Raw genomic sequence first — 26,029 nt, 5'->3', positions numbered from 1 at the left:
TGAAAAGGCAGGGTTTGGGGCGGAATCGAGTTAAATAGTCCCGCTGGTCTGATCGGCGGCATCTTGCGTCGTTGCCACTCACAAAACGTCTTCAAGTAGTGGGCAACTACGGCAGGCAGTCGCGGCCAGTAGTATATCTACTGCATTCGACGCAACATGCGCGGAAACCCCAAGTGGCCTGCTGTGGGCTCATCCTGCAACGCCTACAGAATATTCTGCCGGAAGCTTTTTGGCACAAGAAGCTGCGCGTTCCTGTTGGGTGCGAAGTTCTTCACAAGAAGACCATTGCTTAACGCAAGCGATGATAAATGACGCCTGAATGTCTTCTTTCGCAGTCTGCACAAGCAGCCTGCATCGGGGTGCTTGGGGCCTGACTTGTAGACGACTGTGATGTCGAACTCTTGAAGACGTAGGCCCCCGAGATGGCCGAATGGGTCTTTCAAATTTGCAAGCCAGCAGAGCGCGTGGCAAATCGCTTTTCAACTTGAATGGTCGGCCGTATAAGTGCGGGCGAAACTTTGAAGTGGCCCAGGTGATCGCGAGGCACTCCTCGGTCGTGGAGTAATTAGCTTCGCCTTTCGAGAGGGTCCTGCTAGCGTAGGTGATTACTTCCTCCTGTCTGGCATTCTTCTGAATGAGATTCGCTCCTAGGCCAAGACAGTTCGCGTCGGTATGTATCTCGGTCTTGACGTTCTCATCAAAGTGGCCTAGAGAATGCTTCCGCTTGGGGCGCTTCCCTTTGAAATGGCACGTCTGCCTTTGTAAGCTGCGTCAATGGTTCGGCGTAGCTCGAAACGTTCTTGACAAATCGTCGGTAATACGAGCAGTTTTCTCGTCAACGGGCTGTGGAAACGGTGCGATCGCAGCTGTTTTTCGTGGGTCGAGGTGAACTTCCTCCCTTTAGACAATACGACCCAATATAACATCTCTACCTAGACGAAGTGACACTTCTCTGCTTTCAACGTTAAGCCTGAGGACTTGATTGCGTCAAGTACTGTTCGAAACCTTCTCAGATGGTCTTCACAATCTGATGAGAACACAACGATGTCTTCCAAGCATACCAAACAAATCTGCCACTCTATGCCAGCCAGGACAGTTTTCATTACCCGTCGAAACGTGGTAGGTGCGGGGCACAAGCCATATGGCATTACCTTGAATTTGAAGAGGCCGTCCTGGGTTATGACCGCCCTCTTCTCGCGGTCTCTTTCATGGACCTCAATTTACCAGTACCCGCTTTACAGGTCCATCGACGAGAAATGCTTAGAAATAGGCGGTCTAGTGTGTCGTCGATGCGGGGAAGCGGGTAGACATCCTTTTTCTTCATAAAGGTCAAAGAAAGAAAGAAAAAAAAACTAGACCGCTAAACTGTTCTCTTCAATTGGCTATTCAACGGCGGTAATCAACGAAGAAGCGAAGTGGGCCGTCTTCTTCACCAAAACGACTGGTGGCGCCCAGTGGCTGTTCGATGGCTGGTTGACGTCATCACGCAGCATTTCCTCAAATTGGTCGCGTATGGCCTGGCGTTCTTGCGGCGATACACGGTAGGGGTTTCGACGTAGCGATCGAGCGTGTTCGTCCATGATGATACGATGTTTTGCCAACGGGGTTAACCACACCTTCGACGTTGAAGAAAAGCACCCGCCGTAGCTTTCAACAAGAGCGCGAATCTGGTCTTTTCTATCTCAGGGCAGCGCTGGGTTGATGTTGAATTTGGGCTGCTGGGCTCGGTTGGGTGCATCATCTTCAATTTGGCTGGGGTGGGCGAAGACTTCTCGGCTGTCTGCTAGCTCATCAAGTAAAGCAATCGTCATGCCCTTGTTCATGCGCCGGCATTCTTCGGTGAAATTTGTGACGACCACTTGAGCATGTCTGAGGGAAAAGGGCGATGCCTACTTGTGACTCCTAGTCTGTGCTCCAAAAGCAACCGAGTGTTTCGTTCGACGACACCCTAAGGAGGTTCCATGCCGCTGGTAACCACGCAGACGATGATGCTTGATTGGTGTGGTAAACCTAATACTTTGTCGAGGACGTTCAGAGTGAATTGTTGCGTCGAAGTTGTCGTGGAACGTACTGTTTTGTCCATAGAGAGCTTTACGAAATTTGGGCAGAGGTCGTTCGTGGTCTCCGAACATCCCCGAAACAGCTCTACCCATTTAAATCTCTCGCACTCTACCTAAGACGTGGTGAGGTCACGGTAGCAGAAGATTTCTGCGCTAGGGTTGCAGGCCAATCGACTGCAACGGCAACGCTACATTTCAGCGATGTTCCAGCTTCACTGGATTTACGAATGGACCTTCCCTTCTCGGTCGAAGAACTTGACGCTGCGCTGGCTTCTTGCAGACGATCATCATCGCCGGGTCCCGACGGTGTAACATACACTGCGCTTGGTAATCTTGGACAAGAAACTAAGCATGCTCTTTTAGAATATTACAACAAATCATGGAGTGAGGGTACAGTTTCAGAAGAGTGGAAGTGCAGTCGTTTCGTTCCGCTCCTGAAACCTGGCAAATCGCCTCTAGAATTGACATCATACCATCAAAATGCACTGGCTAGTTGCGTTGGCACAGTACTGGAAATAATGCTGCTTACACGTATTGAGCGGTACCTGGAGCGCTACCGCATATATCCGGATATAATGTCAGGGTTTCGACGTGGACGCTCTTCAGTTGAGAACGTGGTGGGCCTGGTATCATCTGTACGGCGCCAAAACATTTTTTTGAAGCGCTTACCCGCGGCGTTGTTCCTGGATATAAAGAGCGCATATGACAACATCACACACCAGGCCTTTTTGGACGCTCTGGAAGCTCTCGAGCATGTTGGCCGTGTTTTTTGCTGGACACGCAGTAATTTATCCAACAGATCTCACTTTATGCAGACTGAGGATGGCCCAACATCTCATTTCACTTCCCGTGGAATCCCAAAGGGCGGAGTACTATACCTAACACTTTTCAATCTCATTTTTGTTGGGCTTGTCGACCTAATACCACAGTCGGCGCAACTTTAAATATATGCAGACGACATCTCTATCTGGGAATCAGGAGCTACGAGCCCACAGGTTAGAGAGAGGCTTCAAAACGCGGCAAGTATAGTTGCAGCCTACCTCCATCTGCAAGGTCTACAGATATCAACTGGAAAGTGTGCGCTTGTTGCTTTTACATGCAAGGACATGTCACCTTACACCGTACGCAATGATGATAAAGTAATACTCTACGAAAGCAGCCATCGCTTTCTGGGAGTGATCATCGACCGAAATTTTTCGTGACTCCCCATATTTCATTCATGAAAAAGGGGCTGACAGGAATTGCTCACGTACTTGCCTTTATTGGGGGAAAGTCATGGGGAGCGTCCGTGCGGTCGATACTATAACTATACCGTGCATTATTTATGGCAATATCTTCGGTACAACTTGTCTGCACTTGGAAATATCAGGGAAACCAACTTAGGAATTCTACAGAGCGTTCAAGCTCAAGCTCTGCGAACCTGCCTGGGATTGCCGAAATGTGCCTCGACGGCTGCTACCATTTTAATCGCATAGGAGCATCCCATATCTACTTACCTAACAGTGGACTTCCTGAGGGCACATTTGCAGCACATCTCCCGGGTTCCCTGTCATCATTTGGCCAGTCTTCCTATTACTAGGACGCGTAGATCGTTTGCACAGACCATTGATGCGCATCGCGCTGATTTGCCATCCCAGTTTACACCTGCATCTAGGCCGTCCTCTCCACTATGGCGCCTGCATAAACCACGCATGCTTCTTTCAATACCCGGAATCAGGAAGAAGGTGAGCTATTGCCGACAGAACTAAAACAAATCACTCTTGAATACTTCCATGAGCACCATGCAAATTGTTTGCACGTCAACACCGATGGTTCAGTGAATGCCGTGAGTTCTTCAGGCTCCATGGTCATACCTTCAATTAACACAGAAATAAAAGTTAGGACAATTCACCAGACTTCTTCAACAGCTGCCGAACTAACCGCTCTTCGTGTCGCAATTAGGCATATTAGTCAGCAGATCCCTCAGCGGTGGTCTATTTTCATAGATTCAAAAGGAGCCCTGCAAGTCTTAAAAGTGGCTCTTCGCCGTGGAGCCTATGAACAACTTGTTGCGGAAATATGACAAATTTATCACTGTACAATTATTGGGGGGCATGACATAGGACCAGGACACAGCGGCATAGCGGACAATCTTCCGGCGGACGAGATCGCACGAACAGCCCACCAAGACGGCGATTGTGTGTTGATTCCCTTTTCCAGGGCAGACGCAGCGGGCATGCTCCGCGCACTTGCGAGGGAACACACACTCTCCTTTGTAGAATTATGGCCAGTTTGCAAACTGCCGCTTAAAATTCCAGGACCCTGACCTGAAGCTCCGGCATTCACCTGGCCTGCCCCGACGCAAAGAAACTTTGCTGTGCCGCCTGTGGGTTGGTTTAGCATTCACAAACTCGTATTCTTTTATGATAGGCATGGGAAACAGCCCTGCATGTACAAACTGCGGGTGCGACGAGTCTATAGGCCACATTCTTTGTGAGTGCCCCATATACAGTGAGAAAAGACAGTGTCTGTGCCATACCCTGGAGCATCTAGATAGATGCCCATTAACTGAAATTAAGATTTTCGGTCCCTGGCCATGGCGATCGTCTGCGGTGAAGGCCTCCCAGGCACAGCTCCGCTTTAGGAAAAGCACAGGTTTATTCGCAAGACTATAAGTTTGCTGTAATGTTCCGTGATATTGACACATACCATTCATAGACGACGACGAAGAATTGAACGGGCGATTGGGAGAAGACGATGAAGCGAAACTGTGACTCCGCTTTCGTGCTGACCTGACTGGTTGTTGTTGTTCCTCGGTACCAGAGTGCCTTCTGTGTAACGTTAGGTTACAAATCTGGTGGAGGCATTTCCGGGTATCGATCCAGTCCTGCATAATCAACCTCTCACTACGGAGCTTACCCCTGTACATCAATGTCTCGGCCGCCGCCTACGTGGACAGCCCCCTGAATTCGGACCCCTTTCGGCAGCTACCAGGACGACGCAGCCTCAGACGGCCGTAGAACCTGCTGCAATGAAAACTGAGAGCAGGCTTCACACGCACATCCTGTGTCATCAGCCGCGAACATCATAATTATCATCATCATCAGCCTGATTATACCCACTGCAGGGCGAAGGCCTCTCTCATATTTTTCCACTTCACCCGGTTCTGTGCTAGCTGCATCCACTTGACCTCTGCAAAATTCTTAATCTCATCCGCCCACCTAACTTTCTGCCGCCCCCTGCTATGCTTTCCTTCCATTGGAATGCAGTTTGTTACCCTTAGCGACCATCGGTTATCCTCTCTTCGCACTACATGTTCTGCCCATGTCCATTTCTTCTTCTTAATTTCTACTAGAATGTCGGTAACTTGAGTTATTGCTCTGACCCACTCTACACGCTTTCTATCTCTTAATGTTACTCCTACCATTTTTCGTTCCATAGCCCTCTGGGTTGTCCTCAACTTAGCTGCGAACACCCCCCTCTTTTCATGGCGACGTGTTCGAGAACGCCGAGGACTGGCTTGAGACCTATGAGCGAGTCGCTCGTTACAACGGGTGGACTGATGAGCGTAAGCTCCACAACGTGTACTTCGCTCTTGAGGAGTCTGCACGGACATGTTTTGAAAACCATGAGGCTTTCTTTCCATCCTGGGCAGCCTTCTGTGCTGAGTTGAAAGCCACTTTTCCTAGTGCCGACCGCCGGGATCGAGCAGAAGCAGTGCTACACTCGCGCAGTCAGCGCCAGAACGAGAGCGTGCGTATGTTCTTTGAGGACATGATACGCCTCTTCAAGCGTGCAGACCCGCTAATGCCTGAAGATAAGAAGCTGCGTCACCTGATGCAGGGTGTTAGGCAAGAACTTTTCGCGGGACTGGTGCGCAGTCCACCACGCACTTGGCGGAGTTTCTCAGCAAGGCTGCGTCCATGGAGACAACGCTGCAACACCAAGCGTGTCAGTATAACCATGACGTGAACATTATTGGGTCCGACGCACCCCCTGTGCATATCGGCAGCGACATGGACGCATTACGCAATCTCATTCGTTCTGTCGTGCGTGTGAAACTGCAAGCGCTCCGGATGCCTTGCAACACATCTTTTCCTTCACTGGCTGGAGTCGTTCGGGAGGAGGGGCGTATGGCAGCTGAGCAAGTTACTGACGTTCCTCATCAGCGCGTTCTCCAACAGAGGTTCGACGCAAGTCCTACCTACGCCTCCGTCCTACGTAAGGCTCCCCCGGACCATAGTATCAAGGCCGCAGCTGCAGCAATGGAGCCGCAGGGTCCTCGCTTGGAGGCCCTCGCATGGAGCTGCATGGAGCCTCACTACTCCCCTCCGCCAATCTACCAGTGATCCCATAAAAGTCAAGTATGGCGGCCCCGGGACCGTCGGCCCCTGTGCTCTCATTGGAGAGAAAGCACAGAGCACCTTTACCGGGCGTGCCCGTACCGCCGCTTCAACAAGTGGGGTTTCGCGTCGGAGGATCCCTACCCTCGGAATTTCGAACGGCCTACTGAGATCGCCAGCCACCTTGCTGCGCGAGAGTATCCCGTCACGTCCGGTTACCAAGAGCGTCGGTCTACGTCCCCGACGAGCTACCGTTCGACAAGTCCCAACTATTCCTGACGCCGCTCTCCCAGCGCTCGCCGGAAAAACTAATACCAGCGGCCTTCGGAGGCAGGGTCGCTTGATGTCAGGAAATGTGAAGATGCTCCGTCGTCGGCAGGCCGACCCGACGAGATTTCGCTTGTGTCAGGTAGCGACAGCATCCGGCATACTACCTCCGATTTGTGCGTAACAACTGATGGAGTGGATGTCACCGCGTTGCTCGACATTGGTGCCGATTATTCAGTAATGAGCCGTGGTCTCCCCCGAGAATTGAAAGTTTTGACGCATTGGTCCGGCCAGAAAATTCGCTCGGCGGGAAGTCATTTGATTGACCCTTCAGGCATGTGCACAGCGCGGGTCAGCATCCGTGGATTTGTGTATGTCGGAGAATTCATCATGCTTCCTGAGTGTTCGAAAGCCTTGATTCTTTGTCTAGACTTCCTGCATACCAACGGCGCTGTCATTGACTTGAAAGAAGCGCGTGTTTCCTTTTCGACGAAGCGAGCCGTGGTGCGCATTGGAAACGAGGATCCAGGTCTGAACGTTTTGCGTACAGTCGACGATGACGTGACTGTTCCGGCGCGATCTAGTTTGCTGGTTATTATAAAGCATGGCTTGTTCCACGATTACGAGGGCATCGCGGATAGGCACCTTCCGCTACTATTCGAGAACGAATTACTCGTTGCTCGAGGACTAGTACAACTCCAAAACAGGTGTGCTACTGTCCTCCTGACAAATTTTGCTAAGGGGATGCGGCATCTCGCCAAGGACATGGCTGTTGTCGTCCTTTACGATGTTAATGCCTTGCCTCATTTTTGCACCACCGGGGCGAACCCTAAAGACGAGGCCGCACCTTGGCATGATCTGCAAACCGTTAAAAGTAGCCCCTACTTCAGGCCCGATCACAGGAATATTCTCTCGGCTCTTCTGAGCGATTTTGCAGACTGCTTCGCCACAGGCTCTGAGGTCAGTCGTACCCCTGTCGCAGTTATGTGATGTTAGGAAGATAGTGAGAGACCGGAAAGCGTGGCGTGACATGGTCCATAGGGTCACGAAGAGTCGGACACGACTGAACGACTGAACTGAACTGAACTGAACCCCTGTCGCCAAGCACCGCATCATCACAGAGGAGACCACGTTACCATTATGCTAGCGCCTGTACTGGGTTTCTCCCAAGGAACGTGATGCCATTAAAACGCATGTGAATGAAATGCTTGCGGACGACGTGATACAGCCTTCGACGAGCCCATTGGCGTCGCCAGTGGTCCTTGTCAAAGAGAAAGATGGAACCTTGAGATTCTGTGCCGACTGACGAAAGCTAAATAACGAGACCAAAAAGGAGGTCTCTCCGCTGCTCAGGATTGATGATGCCCTTGACCAACTACGCGACGCCAGGTACTTCTTCTATTTAGAAATCAAAAGTGGATACTGGCAAATTGAGGTGGATCAGAGAGACCGAGAGAAGACTGTATTTGTGACGCCTGACGGCCTGTACGAGTTTAAGGTGCTTCATTTGGTCTTTGCTCTGCACCGGCCACGTTCCAAAGTATGATGGACACGGTTTTATCAGGTCTGAAGTGGCAGTCGTGCTTGGTGTACTTAGATGGTTATTTCTCGCCTACCTTAGAGCAACACATGGACCGGTTGCGCATTGTGCTTCAGGCAATCAAAGGCGCGCAACTAACGATCAAGCCTGAGAAATGCCACTTCGCTATCAAGGAACTACGCTTTCTCGGCCACGTTGTCAGTGCACAGGGTGCTCTCCCTGATCCCGAGAAGACTACCGCAGTGTCAAATTGTCCACGTCCCACTTACAAAAAGGCACTTCAGCGATTTCTAGGTCTTTGTTCTTACTACCGACGCTTCGTCCAAGATATTTCTAAGATATCTGAGCCGCTGACAGCACTAACCATAGAAGACATACCCTTCCTGCGGGGAGGCGATCAAGATCAAGCCTTCCAGTAGCTTAGAAGCCGCCTATACAGACCCCCTATACTCGCCCATTTTGATGGAGACGCCGCAACCGATGTATATACTGATGTCAGCAACGTTGGCCTAGGGGCGGTATCAGTAGAACGCGTTATCGCCTACGCGAGCCGAACACTCTCACGGTCGGAGGCGAACTATTCGACAGCGGAGAAGGAGTGCTTTGCGGTAATCTGGGCCATCAGCAAGTTTCGACCATATTTGTATGGACGACCCTTCCGTATTATCAGCGACCATCATTCCTTTTGCTGGTTGGCAATCCTTAAAGACCCGTCTGGACGCTTGGCTCGTTGGAGCCTCCGTCTTCAAGAGTATGACGTTACTGTTGTTTTATGTCGGCATGCGGATTGCTTGTCACGCACGCCATTGGACTCCACTGCAGTGGAAAACGCCAACGATTTTCCCTTTATTGGAGCCATTACCCAATCACATATGGCTGACGTTCAACGCAAGGACCCGGAGCTGGCGCCGCTCATCGATTATCTGGAAGGACGCGTTGGTAGAGTATCGCTTGTTTTTCGTCGTGGCTTGCAGTCATACACTTTACGAAGTGCAGTTCCCTACAAGCGCTATTTTGAAAGATCAAAAGAGACACCTACCTACGCACCTACGGCCTGACATCTTCAGCGCTTGTCACGACGAACTGTCCGCCGGCCACTTGGGAGTTAGTCGTACGCTTGCAAGGATTCGGGAGAAATACTATTGGCAGAAATTATTACCTTCAGTACGATCTTACGTTAATACCTGCCGTGAATGTCAATGGTGAAAGACTCGACCCGTGAAACCAGTGAAACCAGCTGGATTTCTTCAGCCGATCGCTCCACCGAAAACTCCTTTCCAACAAGTGGGGATGGATCTTCTTGGTCCTTTCCCGAAGTCAACTAATGGAAAGCGTTGGATTGTTGTCGTGACATACTACTTGATCCGGTATGCTGAGACTAAGTCGCTCACAAATGGAACTGCAACTGAAGTAGCAGAGTTTTTTGTCCACGACATCATATTGCGTCAAGGCTGTTATCACTACCTACCGCGGGGCAGCTTTTACGGCCCGCCTGATTAAGGCTGTGCTGAACCTTACGCACACTAGCCATAGATGGACCACGGCGTACCACCTTCAAACTAATGGCTTGGTGGAACGGCTAAACAGAACTCTGGCCAACATGCTGTCTATGTACGTGGATATAGAGCATAAGACCTGGGATCAAAATCTCCCATATGCCACGTTCGCGTATAATACGGCACTTCAGGAGACGACGCGGCTCACTCCCTTCGAGGTTGACTTCGTCCGTCGAGTGACCACTCCCCTAGATACAATGCGGCCCGTATACAACGAGGACAAACATGAGCTTGACCTGGACATCGCTATTTTTACTCAGCGTGCGGAAGAAGAGCGGCTGCTGGCAAGGCAGCGCATATACCTACAACAGCAAATAGACGCTGACCGTTACAACAAGGGACGGCGCTTCGCTGCCTACGAGCCTGGAGGCTATGTCTGGATTTTAACGCCCGTTCGTCATCATGGGTTACCTGCAAAATTGCTGTGGCGGTACTTCGGCCCATACAGTTTCCTTCGCCGCCTCAGCGACGTTACTTACGAAGTTGAATCCGCTACCCAAGACCCTTCCAGCCAGAGACGGCGCAAGTTCACTGATGTTGTACATGTCGTCAGGATGAAGCCCTACCACGACAGCCCGTTGACTGATCTTGAGACTGATGGGCTCCCGATTTGTGTTGTGGTATCCCATACCAACCTAGCATACTATCTCTCAGCTCATCGCATCGAGCAGCATTTGCCGCATCGAGGCGATGCTGCCAAGAAAGGGCGCAATAAAAGATGCCATTCATAGACGACGACGAAGAATTGAACGGGCGATTGGGAGAAGACGACAACTCGAAACTGTGCTCCACTTTCATGCTGACCTGACTGATTGTTGGTGTTCCTCGGTGCCAGAGTGCCTTCTGTGTAACGTTACGTTGCAATATGACTGCGACGTGATGTGATGTGGCATGTCTGTGATGTGACTATACTACCTTCACCCATTCCTCTCTCACAACTTTTATATCCACTCACCACTTCCCCAGTGCATGGTAGCAAACCGGTTTTTTTCATGGGTTAACCTCCCTGCCTTTCCTCCTCATCTTCCTCCTTCAAAATCATCATAATCATATTATTCTCAGTCTGATTATACCCACTGAAGGGCGAAGGCCTCTCCCATATTCCTCGAATTAACCCGGTCCTGTGCGAGCTGCATCCACTTGATCCCTCTGAACTTTTTAATCTCATCTGCTCACCTAATTTTCTGCCACCCCCTGCTACGCCTTCCTTCCCTTGTAATCCAGTTTGTTGCCCTAAGTGACATCAGTTATCCTTTCTTCGCGTTACACGTCCTACCCATGCCCATTTCTTCTTGATTTTCATTAGAATGCCATTGACTTGAGCTATTTCTCCAACCCACTCTACACATTTCCTATCTCGTAACGTTATCCCTACCATTTTTCTTTCCATAGCCCTCTGCATTGTCCTCAACTTAAGTAGAACCGTCCTTGTTAGCTTCCATGTTTCAGCCCCATGGATAAGTACAGGTAAGATGCAACTGGTATATACTTTCCTCTTGAGAGATACCGGTAAGCTGCTAGTCATAGTCTGGGAGTGCTTGCCAACTGCACCTCATTCAAGTCTTATTTTCCTTGTTATTTCCATATTACGCTTCGGATCAGCGGTTACTACCTGTCCTAAATAGGTATATTCGCCTACTACTTCCAGTGCTACGCTACCTAACGTAAACTGCAGTTTCTTCCCTAGGCTATTAAACAGTACCTTAGTCGTCTGCATATTGATTTTCAAGCCTACGTTTTTACTTTGCCTGTCTAGGTTATCAATCATTCTTTGCAATGCATCCCCTGAGTTACTTAGCAAGGTAATGTTATCAGTAAATCGAAGATTACTGAGGTATTCCATATCTGCTCTTATCCCTATCTGCTCCTATTCAAAGTCTCTGAATACTTCTTCTAAGCAAGTTGGGAATAGTACTGGGGAGATCGTGAAGTACAGTATTTGCCTCACTTGGTCTCCTAACCGCACTAAGTCCTATGACATCCCATTTCAAACCCTCTAGTTACTGTCCACGGAGACCTAGCCTGAATCAGACAACTACGTTTCAGCTTTCAGAACCACTTACATCTTTCTGCGCTGAGTTCCTGGCAGTTCAAGAGGCACTCTGCTGTGTCTTTCATAACCATGCTCCCTACAGCACACATTGTCATCCGCACTGACGCACTTCAGGCAGTACGTCTGCTCCGACGTGTCAGCCGCTGCCCTAAAATTTGCCAAGACATCCACCAGCTTGCGGTGCGCATCCCACAATCAATACGCATTGAGTGGGTCCCACGGAATCTGCCGCCTTCCCAAAGTCAAGCTCATTTAGGAACCCGCCTCGTGAACCTTGAAGGCTCCGCCTTCTAGAATACGGGTTCGCGAGCGATGGTCTCGCCCGACGAGTGAAAACCAAGTCTTTCTTAAAAACACCGGATTATTCCGTATCAACAGAAAAGTATAAAATAGAAAAGAAACAGCATTGGTCAAAACTGCGCTGGAAACATGCCGTCGAAGTTCGCGACAATGGACTATGCAGAATAAAATGGAACATGGGTCAGGGCTTCACCGCGACAACACAAAACACACTGCGGCGCGGATAGGGCGAGTAATAGGGCCAAAGCGTTCACCACGGTACAGAAACATTGCTACTCGCGTGGCAGCACTCACGCTAACACTCCTAAGGCTTCCTTGAAGGCGCCGCTTCAGTCTTCGCCTCACAGGACTACGCTCCGTCGTCCGTGTACATCCGGCGGCTTGGGACGCTGCCACGCCGCCCTTCTCTGGCCGGCCGCCCGACGAAAAAGCCCCGAGCCCTGCTTCCAACGCGCTTATCTACCCTCTGTCTCGCGCCGATAACATGCCGCCCCCGCTCCGGGCAGCTCGCTCATGCGTACTCGCGCTGCCCGGGTGGACACCAACACAAACAGAAAAAAGCGCGCGCGGTTCGAAACGCTAAAAGGGGCTGTGGGGCCCCACACTCCCCCCCTCTCTAGACGGGACACCTCCCGACGTGTAAACCAACAATAACGCGGGATAAGGACAGAACTGGTACTGCTGCTGGCGGGGCGCATGCTTGGAGGTATCCGCCGGGCGTGGGTACCCGTAGTGCCTGGTAGGTCAAGTGGTTCTAAGTGGCTAGTGGACGGCCGTGGTAAGCTCGGAGATCGGCCACGTTGACTGGTCCGGCTTCTCGACCACCCTGCACATGGCGAATAAAGTAAGAAAGCCGAGACGCGCGCTTTGTTATTGTGTAAGGGCCAGTCCATCGTGGAGCGAGAGAAGCAGCAAACCCTTTTGCTGCATCACTTAGTGGGTGCGTGCGGCGAAGGACTTTGTCGCCGACTGTGAATTCCAAAGGTCGGCTTTCCTTGTTGTACTGGTTACAGTGTTCCAGGCGGGCAAGGTCTAGGTTTTCCCTTGCCTCCTTCAGAGTCTCGGCCAAGCGGCTGGAAAGATCATGAGCAAATTTAGAATGGCTATGACCCGGTAAATCAGAGCCATTCAGAGCATGCTCAATAGGGAACCTGAGCTCACGACCAAGGAGAATGGCCGCTGGCGTAAAACCTTTTGACCGGTTTACCGTGGTTCTTGTGGCGAAGGCCATCTCCTGGATACGAGCGTCCCAGTCCTTGTGCCGCTCCGTGAATGCCACCATCATAGTCTTGAGATTTCGATTCACTCGCTCTGTAATGTTTGCTTGAGGATGGTAGGGCGTAGTCTTTTTGTGCTGCGCGCCAAGAACTTTGCAAGTGGCAGTGAATATCCGACTGGTAAAATACGTGGCATTATCAGTGATAAGCTGAGCTGGGAAACCAAAGCGAGTGAATGTTTCTAGTAGCTTATCCCAAATTATTTTCGAGTCTAGCCTACTCAGGGGATACAATTCTACCCATTTCGAGAAATGATCAGTAATTACTAACAAGTAGCGATTCCCTTTCACTGATCTGGGGGAGGGACCCATTATGTCGCAAGCTACAATTTCCCATGGGTATCGGCTCTCTACAGGTTGCATGAGGCCCGGTGGTTTTCCTCCCCTTGGCTTCGCGGTCTGGCAGGTATGACAAGTGCGGACGAATGTCAGGACATCCCTTCTCATGCGGGGCCATGTTGCAACGCGACACAATTTGTCATATGTTTTCTTGCCATCGCTGTGACCTGCGAGGAGTGTATCGTGGAAGTACTCTAGAAAATGCTTACGTAGGCCCTTAGGAACGACCACACGAAATGCGGACTCACCACTGTCGGTGTCCGCAGCAGGTATATACCGCACGATCAAACCATCTTCTGCTTCCACGTAGCTGTCATAGTTTCCGTTAAGCGCCCGGCTCCCTGCAGGGCTGGCGCTGTTCAGGCTTTGGCGGATCTGGTTGCACTGGTCGTCTGAAAGCTGAGCGTCAAGGAGCTGTTGACGGGACACCAGTGTGCCCCAGGTGTCGGCAGGAGCTGTCACAGCATGGACCGCGGGTGCTCGCTCTCCCTCGCCCGGAAGTGGAGCTCGTGACAGGGCATCGGCCACTTTGTTGAAAGTGCCTCTTCTGTATTCTACCCTGTATTATACTTTTGGAGAGCGAGTGACCAACGGGCCAGACGGCCAGCTGGATTTTGCAACCTCGAAAGCCACGATAGAGCCTGGTGGTCGGTCTGAATAGTGAATTCTGCGCCATCCAAATACATGTCAAATTTCTTGAGGGCAAACACAATCGCGAGACACTCTTTCTCTGTCACAGTATAGTTCCTTTCCGGTGCCGTCAGTGTATGACTAGCAAACGCCAATGGGCAAAGCTTTCCTTGATGTTCTTGAAGCAATACCGCCCCAATTCCGTACTCACTTGCATCCGTTTGTACCGTGAATGGCCGGTTAAGGTGTGGAAGCCGCAGGCGTGCAGTATCCGCGATGGCTGCAGACAGTGAACAGAATGATCCCTGCTCGGCTTCTGTCCATGACCAGCGGGCACCCTTCCGGAGGAGCTGATGGAGGGGTCGCGCCAGGTCCGCGCAGTTCGGGATGAAGTGGCGGTAGAATCCTACCATGCCCAAGAAATGCTGGAGGCTCTTTATGTTGTTTGGTGGGGGGAGCTGCAGATTGGCTTGAAGCTTCTCTTCATCCGGGCGAACTGTGCCCTGTTATACAATGAACCCAAGAAGATTGATTGTGCTTGTCACCAACTGAACCTTGCCGGGGTTAATGGTGATGCCCGCCTTCTGCATTCGTTGAAGGATATTCGTTAGATGACGGAGGTGCTCTTCTAAGCTTTCTGAGAACACTCCTACGTAGTTAAATTTAGCGTCTCCGAGCACAATATCCATTACCCGTTGAAAAGTAGCAGGTGAATTGCACAACCCGAAAGGCAATCGCACAAATTCGAACAGTCCCCGGTGGCAAGTGAAAGCCGTTTTCTCAATGTCGCAGTGGTCAATCGGGATTTGTAGAAAACCCCTACTGCAGCCAAGAGTTGTAAAAAATTTTGCTGACCCAAGTGAGTACATGACAGAGTCAACAGACGGGAAAGGGTAAGAGTCTCGCACTGTCACAGAAATCAGACGTCGATAATCGACACACAACCGTGCTGTTCCATCCTTCTTAGGCGCGAGAACAACAGGAAACGCCCAGGGACTTTTTGATGGTCTCACCGCACCGGTAGCCACCATTTCGTCGAGGGCCCCATCCAGCAGCGCTCGCTTGTGGACACTCAAGGGCCTTGGATTGAATCTGATAGGACGAGCATCGCCGGTGTCAATCCTGTGGGTTAGTACGTTGGCCTTCCCCGGAGCCTCCGTGATCATTGCAGCAAAGGGCCTGAGCATTGTCTCGATTCTGCTTTTTTCCGCTGGTGACCCCGTGAAGGAATTCAAAACGGGTAGAATACCACAGCCTGTGATATTGGCCGAATGGCCGTTCGTGGCAAGCAACTGTGACTGTGGCTCAGCGGCCCTGGTCTTGAACTGAAATGCTTCTGTACCGGTGCCATACCGGTAGGTTCCCTTACTGAGATATCACGATTCCTGCCATCACTATGAAGTTACGGCCTAGTATGACTGGCCAGGATACTCCGAGGAGGTGTAAGAAACGCTGTCTAATCTTTCGACCATTTATAGCAACTGTTAGGCGGGCTGCTGAGGTTGCGGGTACTATGTGAGTCGACGCCATACGAAGGTTAGTGTTTACACTCCGCAACCGGACACATTTTGTCTCGCAGGAATTTTTCACCTGATCGCCGAAGACTGACACTGTAGACCCTGTGTCTAAAAGGGCTGGAAGCTCCAGTCCGGCCATTTTGACCAAGACCAGCGGGGTCTTGTCTGGTTGGCTTTCCTCAAAAAGAGTTGACGGGACTGCACTCACCGAGTGTTTGTAGGGCTTCTCGGGGTCTGCCTCATGCATAGCAGGTGGTGACAATGGTACCTGTGTCGAAGACACCTGGGTCGGTGGCACCTGGTTCGATTCAGGCAGGAAAGGTAGCGACTGGATCAGCTCTCCCGGTGGTTGGCCAGGTCTGTGCGGCCTGGCCGCCGGATGGTGCGATGACCAAAACACCCTCCCCTGTGTTGTCCTAGATCTGCGAATCAGAGGACAAGTTGTGCCTGGGGGCGACGCCCGCTTCTCACCTGATGGCGACACCGTTGCACCCGGTGGTGACACCCACGTTACACCCGGTGGTGACACCCACGCTGCACACGGTGGTGACACCCACGTTGCACCCGGTGGTGACACCCACGTTGCACCCGGCGGTGACACCCACGCTGCACCCGGCGGTGACGCCCACGCAGCACCCGGTGGTGACACCCACGCTGCACCCGGTGGTGACACCCACGTTGCACCCGGTGGTGACACCCGCGTTGCACCCGGTGGTGACACCCACGTTGCACCCGTAGGTGACGTCCACGTTGCACCCGATGGTGACACCCACGCTGCACCCGATGGTGACACCCACGCTGCACCCGTAGGTGAATGATAGCCGGCAGCCGCTGTAGGAAATCTCCGGGATTTGCGCGCTCTGACGTGGGGTGTCCCAACTGCTGCCACACAAGGGGTACCAGCGCCTGCGTATGGCAAGAAGACACGGGGCCCCGTCTGACCTGTCGCCCCATGAAATCGGCTCGTCACCTGAGTAGACGCATCAGGGCTTGTGACTCCGTGCAAGTCGCCAGCCCCCGTACGGCAGCCTGGCGTCTCCAGGCTGCGTGCTGCCGATGATCCAGGCCACGCACAGGACGGCTCAAGGCAAGTCTCTGCAGGGGGAGGTGGTTTGTACTGGAGCTCCGCCAGGAAAGATGCCTCGATGCGGGATGCTTCTCTAGCCATGTCATCGAAGTCCGCGAACTGGCGACGCCGGAGATATGGCTGGTACCTTGGATGGCACCGATGTATAGCATGAGCCACCTTCTCTGGTTCCGGAACTGCAGGATCTGCCCGCTCATGAAGCTCTTGAAAACTGCGCAAAAACTCTAGCAAACCCTCGTTTTCGCCTTGCGTCCTGGTGCAAAGCTCGTCTTTCATACGGATGTCATAGTCAGGCGACAAAAACTCTTCTCAAAAACGGTCTATAAAATCCTGCTTTGTTGTGAACGGCCGCTGTCTACGCCTCCAGGTTGCTGCGGAACCTACCAAAGCTACGGGAAGCACACGCGTGACCAGAGCGCTGTCCGAAATTGCCATTGCCATCTGATAATTGTCGATTTCATACAGAAAATCGCACACAGATTTCTTATCGGCGTATCCTTCAAACCTTGGCACGGCCAAATTCAGCCGCAGCTGATTATCGCGATACAAGGGAGTGGGCGTTAACGAAACTGCCTCGCTTCCTACCATTTCTCTGAAATGTGCCTTTGATTCCAGTAGCTCGTTCAGGAGGCCAAGAGTTCCGCTACAAATGTCCGACGGTTTGCTTTTCCTGTCTTCTGAGTGCTCATGCTCGGAATCCGCCCGTGTGGGAGGCCGAACTGTCTCCGTTACTGGGCGCTTGCACCCGGTAAGTCCGACATCGCTACGCACGAAACTGCATGAACCTCAAATTGGTACACTCGCGGGGCAAGCCAAAGCTCGAGTAGAAATCACGTTGGGCGCCAAATGAAGGCTCCGCCTTCTAGAATACGGGTTCGCGAGCGATGGTCTCGCCCGACGAGTGAAAACCAAGTCTTTCTTAAAAACACCGGTTTATTCCGGATCAACAGAAAAGTATAAAATAGAAAAGAAACAGCATTGGTCAAAACTGCGCTGGAAACATGCCGTCGAAGTTCGCGACAATGGACTATGCAGAATAAAACGGAACATGGGTCAGGGCTTCACCCCGACAACACAAAACACACTGCGGCGCGGATAGGGCGAGTAATAGGGCCAAAGCGTTGATCACGGTACAAAAACATTGCTACTCGCGTGGCAGCACTCACGCTAACACTCCTAAGGCTTCCTTGAAGGCGCCGCTTCAGTCTTCGCCTCGCAGGACTCCGCTCCGTCATCCGTGTACATCCGGCGGCTTGGGACGCTGCCACGCCGCCCTTCTCTGGCCTGCCGCCCGACGAGAAAGCCCCGAGCCAGCTTCCAACGCGCTTATCTACCCTCTGTCTCGCGCCGATAACATGCCGCCCCCGCTCCGGGCAGCTCGCTCATGCGTACTCGCGCTGCCCGGGCGGACACCAACACAAACAGAAAAAAGCGCGCGCGGTTCGAAACGCTAAAAGGGGCTGTGGGGCCCCACAACCTAGACGCATCAATCCCACGGCTGCTCGAAGTAGACGACGCTACCCTCCTTTTGTCAAGAAAGAAGCTACTCCGGCGCCGCACACGTGCACTTATCCCTCCGTGTGCGATTTCCCTTCCCCGCGGTCTCACCCGTGCAGAGGAGGTGGCGCTTAGGAGGATCCGGGTGGGTGTTGCCCTTACACCAGCTGTCAATAGGGCGTGGTCACACTTCCAACACTTATATCCTCGCCCAGGATGCCCGATCTGTAAAAACGAAGATGTCGAGGCCAACATCCACCCCTTGCTGTGGGACTGCCCAGCACTCAAACCAACACGAATTCGGGACCTGAGCATAGCTGTCCTTTCAGCAACCAATCCTGCCTCATACACCACTTGGACGCAGGGACCTCATCATCGCTCACTTCTGGGATTCATAAAATCAGCCAACCTTTTCCATTAAATTAATAATTCATTCATCCTTCATTTCATATCCTACTGATGCCCTGAGGCAATAAATATCGAGTTAAAAAAACCCTCTAGTTCCTCTAACAGCACTGCTAAACTAGCTTCACTAGCTAGTGTTCTGGCGTTAAAAGTTTCAAGGGTCAGTTTCCAATGGCGGCCTTTCCAGCGGAGCTAGAGATTCTTAGCACAACCGCGGCGTCACAGGTCTGGCCGCCATTGATGACTGCGGGCCGGAATTTTGCAGGTCTAATCATGGGAGGTTGTGGCCAATTACTGCACCGGTATGGCCAATACCTGTTCTGCTGAGGGAGTGTGTTGCCGGAGGTGTTCACCGGTATAAGTTTGCACCCCAAACACTTCAGCTCAAACCCTCATCATGACTGGATATGCATAGGCAAGGCCGCCGCACCACGCGGCTCTAAGATTCCGGAGCTCCCAAATCCGGTTAAAAAACGGCTGCAGGCAGCAGGATCCCACACATGAGTCCGCAGGAGTAACGCTCACCTGCTCTTGGTACGTCTGATCCGAGAGCCCGACCCTGTGGTGACCGGCGACGCAATGGCCGCTGGTGTTGGCAGCGAACCAAGATCGGCGGTTGAAAAAATACCCGTTAAAATCGGGTCCGGATCCCGCAATTCGCCCGCGGTGGCCGAGAGGATGAACCTGAGCGAAGGACGTAGCTCAGGAGGTGCCCAGATCCTCGAAAAAAAAAACCTAAAATAAGCCTTGGAAGTCGGCCGAAAGCCGTCTTCGTAGTTAACTTTCTTTTATGGCTAATGTGGTGTTTTTCACGGTCCGCTGATCTGGGGACACGTTGCAGGAAACGGACGGGGCAACTTTTTCGAGCGCTACGTACACTTATTGCACAGGTCAAAAACACATTTCGCCTCCGTGAACACTCGCCCCAGATCTCAATCGTCAGGCAGTCCGCCCTTTTTTGCGCCCAAAGACTCATCTTAAGTATACATTTTCAACATCATGGGGACCAACCTCGTGGCCAATCAGAGGAAGAGAGCTTCTTCTAGCCAATCAGAATGACAAAGCCACATTTTAAATAGCCGATGCAACGTCGGCACCTCCAAGATTGGTCCTTCGCAAGCACCGCGCCCCTCCCACTAATCGTTCACCCTTTCCCCCTGTGAACATGGCGCGCAGATATCCTCGCAAAATCAGGGGCTAGACAAAGCAAATCAACAGACACAAGAACGCCACTTTCACCAGCAATGCATACACGCGCAAGGGCACACAGGGCAGCAAGATATACGAGGGTAATGACAGGACCCCGCTGGCCGTAAGCAGAGTGGGAAAAAGGATAGAATTTATTGCTACCGCACTCCTCAACATGAGCGCCGTGTGCTGCGGCGATGTTTTCGTGAACTTTAGAACCGACAGCACTGGATGTGTCCTGCTGTTCTCCCGCGTCTGAGCCGGCTCGGCGAGAGCGCCGCGGCGAAATTTATGTTCAGTCGAAAGTCGACGCGCGGTGCGCGCCTGTCCGCGCTCGAGTACCACGAAGGCATCGCATTGGAAACGGCACCCCCGGTTCGCGCGAGCGAAGCCAGAAACACGAGACCGCTTATGTGTAAACGTCGCGCTTCTCGAGCGAACATCCGTTATCGTGCTTTGTTTTGCAGCTTGCGATTGCGTCGGTGCCGCCCAATTGGTTATGCGCTGAGCAAGGAAGATAATAAACCTTCGCCCGTTTCTGGTCTGAGCTGACAGGTTAAACGACGACGCGGAGATGGTTTCGCTATCCGCAGTCTCCGCGTCGACGGCACGCCTGCCTGCCCTGCGTGGATCTGCATTTGAAACTGAAACAGCGTATGCTACCCGTAAGACGACCCTGGGTTTCTCACGCGGCTGACACAGAGATCAGCACATTCCTCCGGTCGCACAGGCAAGAGGTCACTGCGGCGTGTACATTTGCGGGCCCCTTAAGTGGTACGAGCGGCAGATGCGCCATAGGTCGTTTTCCCTGATTGTCATAATTCTCGTGTCTGGCGCCATGATTCCTACTCTGCCTCACGGTCCGACCAGCATCTCACCAGGTCTCAGTCCCGCACTCCCGGTCAAAAAACTTTTCCTCACGTATTTCAAGTTTAACGGGTGCCCGGACCCGTTCTCATAAAAGAACCCTGACAACAAAGTCAACAATTACAAAGAAACGACAAACAGAAGAAGTGAGCCGGCTGTTTTGGAGTGCTCCCCTCCTCCACAACGGTCCGCCAACTTAACACCTTCGCACTAAGAATGTTGTGCGTACACTTGCTTAACGGCCAACATAAAACTCCTCTAATGGAGGGAAGGGGGAGATTGTGTCGTCTCGTACACCAAACAAACAGAAACACACGCAGCATGCAAAACAATAGTGGAACACTGCGTGCAGAGACGTGCGCGCCCTGGAAGAAATACTCCATGTGCGCGTTCGCAAACGGTAAATAAACCACACGGCGTACAAGACGACACAGCGTGGCATGCACAACACCAAACCAAGCAATAAACACAGCTTGGTCAAGCACAAAGAGCAGAAGTTCCCACAATACACATGTCCCGCACAGGAATGACTGTCCACTCCCTATTCCAAGTCTACCAACAGCCAACGTTCCCCCAATCTCAGTCAGTGCCTCAGCGTGTGGTCGAGCCACAGGAGACATTTATTCCTGTCGTAAACTGGCAGTGGCAGAGTGGGTTAAGACTGCAAACATTCAGCGCACAGCACTTACCACCGGTATCAAATTCCTTGACTGCTCGCACGGCACAGAAAAGCCGCAGCATGCAAGATAATCGTACGTTCCCTGCTTTCTGGCTGTGCCGTTCTCCTGCATCGCAGAAAACGCTAGATGACTGTGTCCTCGGCACACACACTTTCACGAAAGCGCGAACATGAATGCACTCAATATTTGTCTCTGGAGCTATCTTGCCTGGCTGAAGGAACTCACTCTCAGAAGGCTAAGCCTTACCGATCCGTCTTTTGCGCAGGTGCGAAACGACATCCCAACACTGGTCGTGCTTTATCGCTGCCTGTGGCAATGTTACTTTGCTGTTTTCAAAGCGTGGGACGCAATTTCCATCGCCGTCGCTCAGAGCAAGCCTCAGACTCCGCTCATCTACATCTTCACATGAACCCGTCTTTTCTGGGTAAGGGCCTCGTCTATCCAGCTGTGCCGCTCTCCTCGGAGGTTACTACTGATGTCGCGATCGCTGTCTTTAGTGTGCTGGTCTCGGCACGTCCTGCCTGGAACACTGCCGCTCCGGTTGATAACACAAGTTCAGTGTTCGCGCCATCCAAGCATATCGCTTCATTAGCACGGTGAGCACATTCGGCTACTTCGCAGGATTCGACCTGTGCATTTCGATCAATGGCGGTCACTTTTGCCGGCGCCTCCGCAGAGCACACCTCTACTCAAAGATAGGAGACTGCCTGTCTCTCTCAACACCAGTTGTTTCCACAACCCGAGGCTCTTCGACGCAAACTTCAACTGCGCTTTCTGGATCACTGGAAATCACTGGATCAGGTCCTGGGCTCATTCCTTTCTGACGACATTTGAAAATGCAGTAAAAATCTCTTTCTTGAAAATCTCCCAATCCTTCAAAGCTGCCTCTTTATTTTCGAACCATATTCGGGCAGATCCTTCAAGAGAAAAGTAGACTTGCCTGAGCTTCGTTTCGTCGTTCCAGGCGTTGAAAGTTGAGTAGTAATTGCGAGTGGGCTAGTTGGCTATACAACTCCGACTACCTCTGGCGCTGCATGGTTATACACAAACACAACACACACACACAAGAGAATTAGATTTTAGTTTTGTGGGAGTTTAACGTCCCAAAGAGACTCAGGCTATGAGAGACGCTGTAGTGGAGGGCTCCGGTAATTTCGACCACCTGCCCCTGGGGTTCTTTAACGTGCACTGACATCGCACAGCACACGGACGCCACTCCGTTTCGCCGTCAACAAAAAGCAGCCGCCGAGGCCGGGATTCGATCCCGCTTCCTTGGGCACAGTAGTCGAGCGCCGTCACCACTGCGCCACCCCGGCGGGGCCACACTAGAGAAATAAACCAAGATTCTTGTTGGTGAGAAATTCAGATGAGCTGATTGGATTTCTTCAACAGGCTGCGCCTATCAAGTGTTTCGCTGTTGACGCAAAAGATCTGTATTACAACGAACGCATCATCTGTGTGAACGTCTTGTTTTAATTCCCTTGTGTGTGCGTTGTGTTTGTGTATAACCATGCAGCGCCAGAGGTCACCGGAGTTGAAAGTTGCCAAGCGTTCGAACAGGTCGAGCCAGTCTTCCAGATACTCGTCCGGTCATCCATAGAATCAGGGGGGCTCAAGAGGTTGGACGAAAACAGCCGGTGCTGTAGGCTGGGCCATTGTCAGCATTGATGCCTCCCGAGATCGAACGGGGTCCGGCAGCAGACCGTGTTTAGGTTTCAGCCCCTCCACCAGAGGTCACGTGGTGGTGACAAGGCCGGAGACACCAAAAGAAGACACAGGCTTGATAGTAATAAAATGAACTCTTTATTGGGCTGACTTCCGTCCACAAAAGAGCCAAGCAACTCGGCGGCGGCGGTAGCAACAAACGTGCTCGTTGATGGTGGAACCAAGATCGCCTGTGGCAAACATCAAAGCTGAATTTAAGGGCGGCTCAGAAAAATCGAGATAACGTCGCAAACTGTCACTAGCACAATCTGGAACATTGTAGAAACATACGCGAGTGGCCGCAATCTTCTAGACAGATCTAGGCGCATCTTGCGCGACAAAGAAACTGATAAAGGTGCGCCTCGCGACATCGAGCATTACCAAATAAAGAATACAGAATTGATACGCCTGCCGGAATCACAGTGATAAGGCCGCATGCCTGCGGATGCTAAAAACAATAAATACATCGTACTGAAAAAACCAAAAGCTATACGGGGCAATAACCTCACACAATCTCATCAAATCGCATAGACCCTCATACGGTGCACATCAGTATTATAAAATATCTCCCATAATTTATGATAAAGCACAAAAAACTATCCGATCTTATGCAATTATTTCCGACTGTTATGTGTTTTCTTACTTGAATTGAGAGATTGTGGGAGAAATGTGAGGTTGTCTCGTACAATTTTTTCAATAGGGCAGGTTTGAAGGTTTCACAGCAGTATACACAAGAACCCTTAAGAGTTATTTCAATTTCTTAAACTTGCATTGTTCGGGAGCCCCTCATTTGCTCGAATAACTTTAAATTAAATTGGAATGGCTTCCATAAAGTATTCTCAACAGGCCGTGCGTCAAACTGCGCGGCACACAGCCATCCTACTTCGCCATGTACTATACAGGAGCGACACCATTACAAGATTATAAGGAGCACCGTCCTCGCTTTCAATCGCAAGAAAAATGAGAATTATGGTTAAGAATAAATTCTTTCTAAAGACTCCCTTTGAAGACGTCCCAGAAGAAAGCTGCGTTACAGCAGTTCAAGAAAACGTGCTCTATGGTTTCGTAGTTTTTGTACAGTATACAGTTGTCTCCAAGGCACAAGAATTCCCTTCTCTTCCGTCCAAGCTATAACATGAACAGTCCCGCTATAAGGTCTCAAAAAGAACGTTTTGGGTGCAGGAGTAAAGAGAATTTGTTTAACTCATTGTTTAAAATATAGACCTGAGCCTGCACTGTGCGTGGTCCTATACAATGGAGTAGGGAACAGTGAGTTAGGGAACAGGGAACAGTTATTTCAATTCGAAGATTTTTTTTCCTGCTCGTGAGAAACCGATCTTAATTCTCGTTTCAAGCGTGAGGATGATAGTAGCGATGATTATGACGCTGTAGTTGGTGATAATGATATTGTTGTATATAGCTATGATGGTAACAGCGCGATTAGGTTAAGATGAAAATAGCGCTAGTTATAGTGATGAAGATAACAAAAAAGGATGAAAATTACGATGCAGCTAGTAAATGCACTCCTGTAAAATGGCTTTTGCCATTTCCGCTCCGAAGCAGACTTAAGCGCACTAATGTAATTTTTTATCTGTAAGACAGGATATATGTATGCGGTGTTTGCCCCGTTAACTGTAACATGAGGGCCCTGGCAAAATTTGAAAGCGAAAATCTAGGAAGCGCAAGGTGGCACTCTCTGCAAGCTCCTAGATGAGTCTTAGATCGGACAGCTTTTTTAAATGCAGTTGTTCCGTGTCATTTCGCTCGTTGGTATCCCAAAGTACCATGAAGCCTTCGACATGCCGACAGATGCTTACAATGTATATGTGATTCATTTCTTCCCAGTGCCTGCTGCCACAGGCCGCGAGTTATACACCTCTCAGTGCATGGTGCAACCCTAGAAGCTGTAGAATCTCCTCTCCTTTGAACGTAGATTCATGTGAATAGAACGTTTACTTGAGATAATCTGCCAACTACTCCAGGAAGGTATACCCACGGACACATCGGCTGAAAATATCATAGCATTGTCTCTCGTGATTCTTTCAACAAGCCATCTTGTGGAATGGAATGTAATGGAATGCATATATGTGAATTCTACTGAAAACCCAGGATAATATCTCGATATCGTATTCCATAATATTAGAGATCAACTAATCAGAGTTCTTGATCCTGAATGAACCATCATCATCAGCCTGACTATACCCACTGCAGGGCGAAGGCCTCTCCCATATTTCTCCACTTAACCAGGTTCTGCATCTAAGTATTTCTCCACTTACCCAGGTCCTGCATCTAAATCGTCTGCATCTAAATATTTAAGATGCTTTGGGAGACACCGCCAGATCAGCATCGGTCACGCATGTGCTTCCGACAGCATCGCCTAGAAAGTCGTATCAGCTTAATGCGTATTTGCACTCAAGAACACCGAAAGCTGTCTTGTCTCGTATTCTAAACTTGAGGCAAACTGCCCCTCGTCAACCTGCTCAAGTATCCTTAAAACCTTCCTTTTGGCTGCTCGGAAGTCATTTTTGTTATCAATTCACGAGAGTTCTTGGTCATATCTTTCATACTTTTTGTAATCTATTTGCAAGAAACGAACCCAACAAAACTGCTTTCTTTATCCGGAAGGAATAGTGGCAACCCTATTGAAAAAACTTATTTGCGGTTTTAATAGGTCCTGTATGAAATAATATGGGAGTATGCAGGAGCCGAAGCGGCGATAAAGGACCCATAAAGACGCAATC

The 26,029-nt window shown here is 50.9% G+C and overlaps 1 protein-coding gene and 1 long non-coding RNA gene across 3 annotated transcripts in view; both read right to left on the bottom strand.

The window, feature by feature from the left end:
- The window catches only part of LOC146180116 (uncharacterized), a 40,419-nt gene extending 27,716 nt beyond the window's left edge, over positions 1–12,703 (bottom strand). For both annotated transcript variants that reach the window (XR_014700955.1, XR_014700954.1), the window contains exons 1-2: positions 12,393–12,703; positions 3,557–3,736 (exon numbers count right to left, since the gene is read on the bottom strand). This is a non-coding gene — a long non-coding RNA (uncharacterized LOC146180116). The remainder of the gene's footprint in view (positions 1–3,556; positions 3,737–12,392) is intronic.
- A 3,573-nt stretch (positions 12,704–16,276) lies between these two features.
- On the bottom strand, positions 16,277–17,577 carry LOC146180115 (uncharacterized). The gene is made up of 3 exons (XM_084580330.1): positions 16,831–17,577; positions 16,593–16,766; positions 16,277–16,282 (listed from the first exon to the last, which is right to left on the bottom strand). Exons 1-3 carry the CDS (start codon positions 17,221–17,223, stop codon positions 16,277–16,279), a joined length of 573 nt encoding a protein of 190 aa, XP_084436456.1. The 5' UTR covers positions 17,224–17,577.
- Positions 17,578–26,029: the final 8,452 nt, after the last annotated feature.

The sequence above is a fragment of the Amblyomma maculatum genome, chromosome 9 (genome assembly GCF_055883805.1).
Source record: "Amblyomma maculatum isolate TAMU_Amacu chromosome 9, ASM5588380v1, whole genome shotgun sequence".
NCBI classification, from domain to species: domain Eukaryota; kingdom Metazoa; phylum Arthropoda; class Arachnida; order Ixodida; family Ixodidae; genus Amblyomma; species Amblyomma maculatum.
This window is presented reverse-complemented; position numbering and strand designations above follow the sequence as displayed.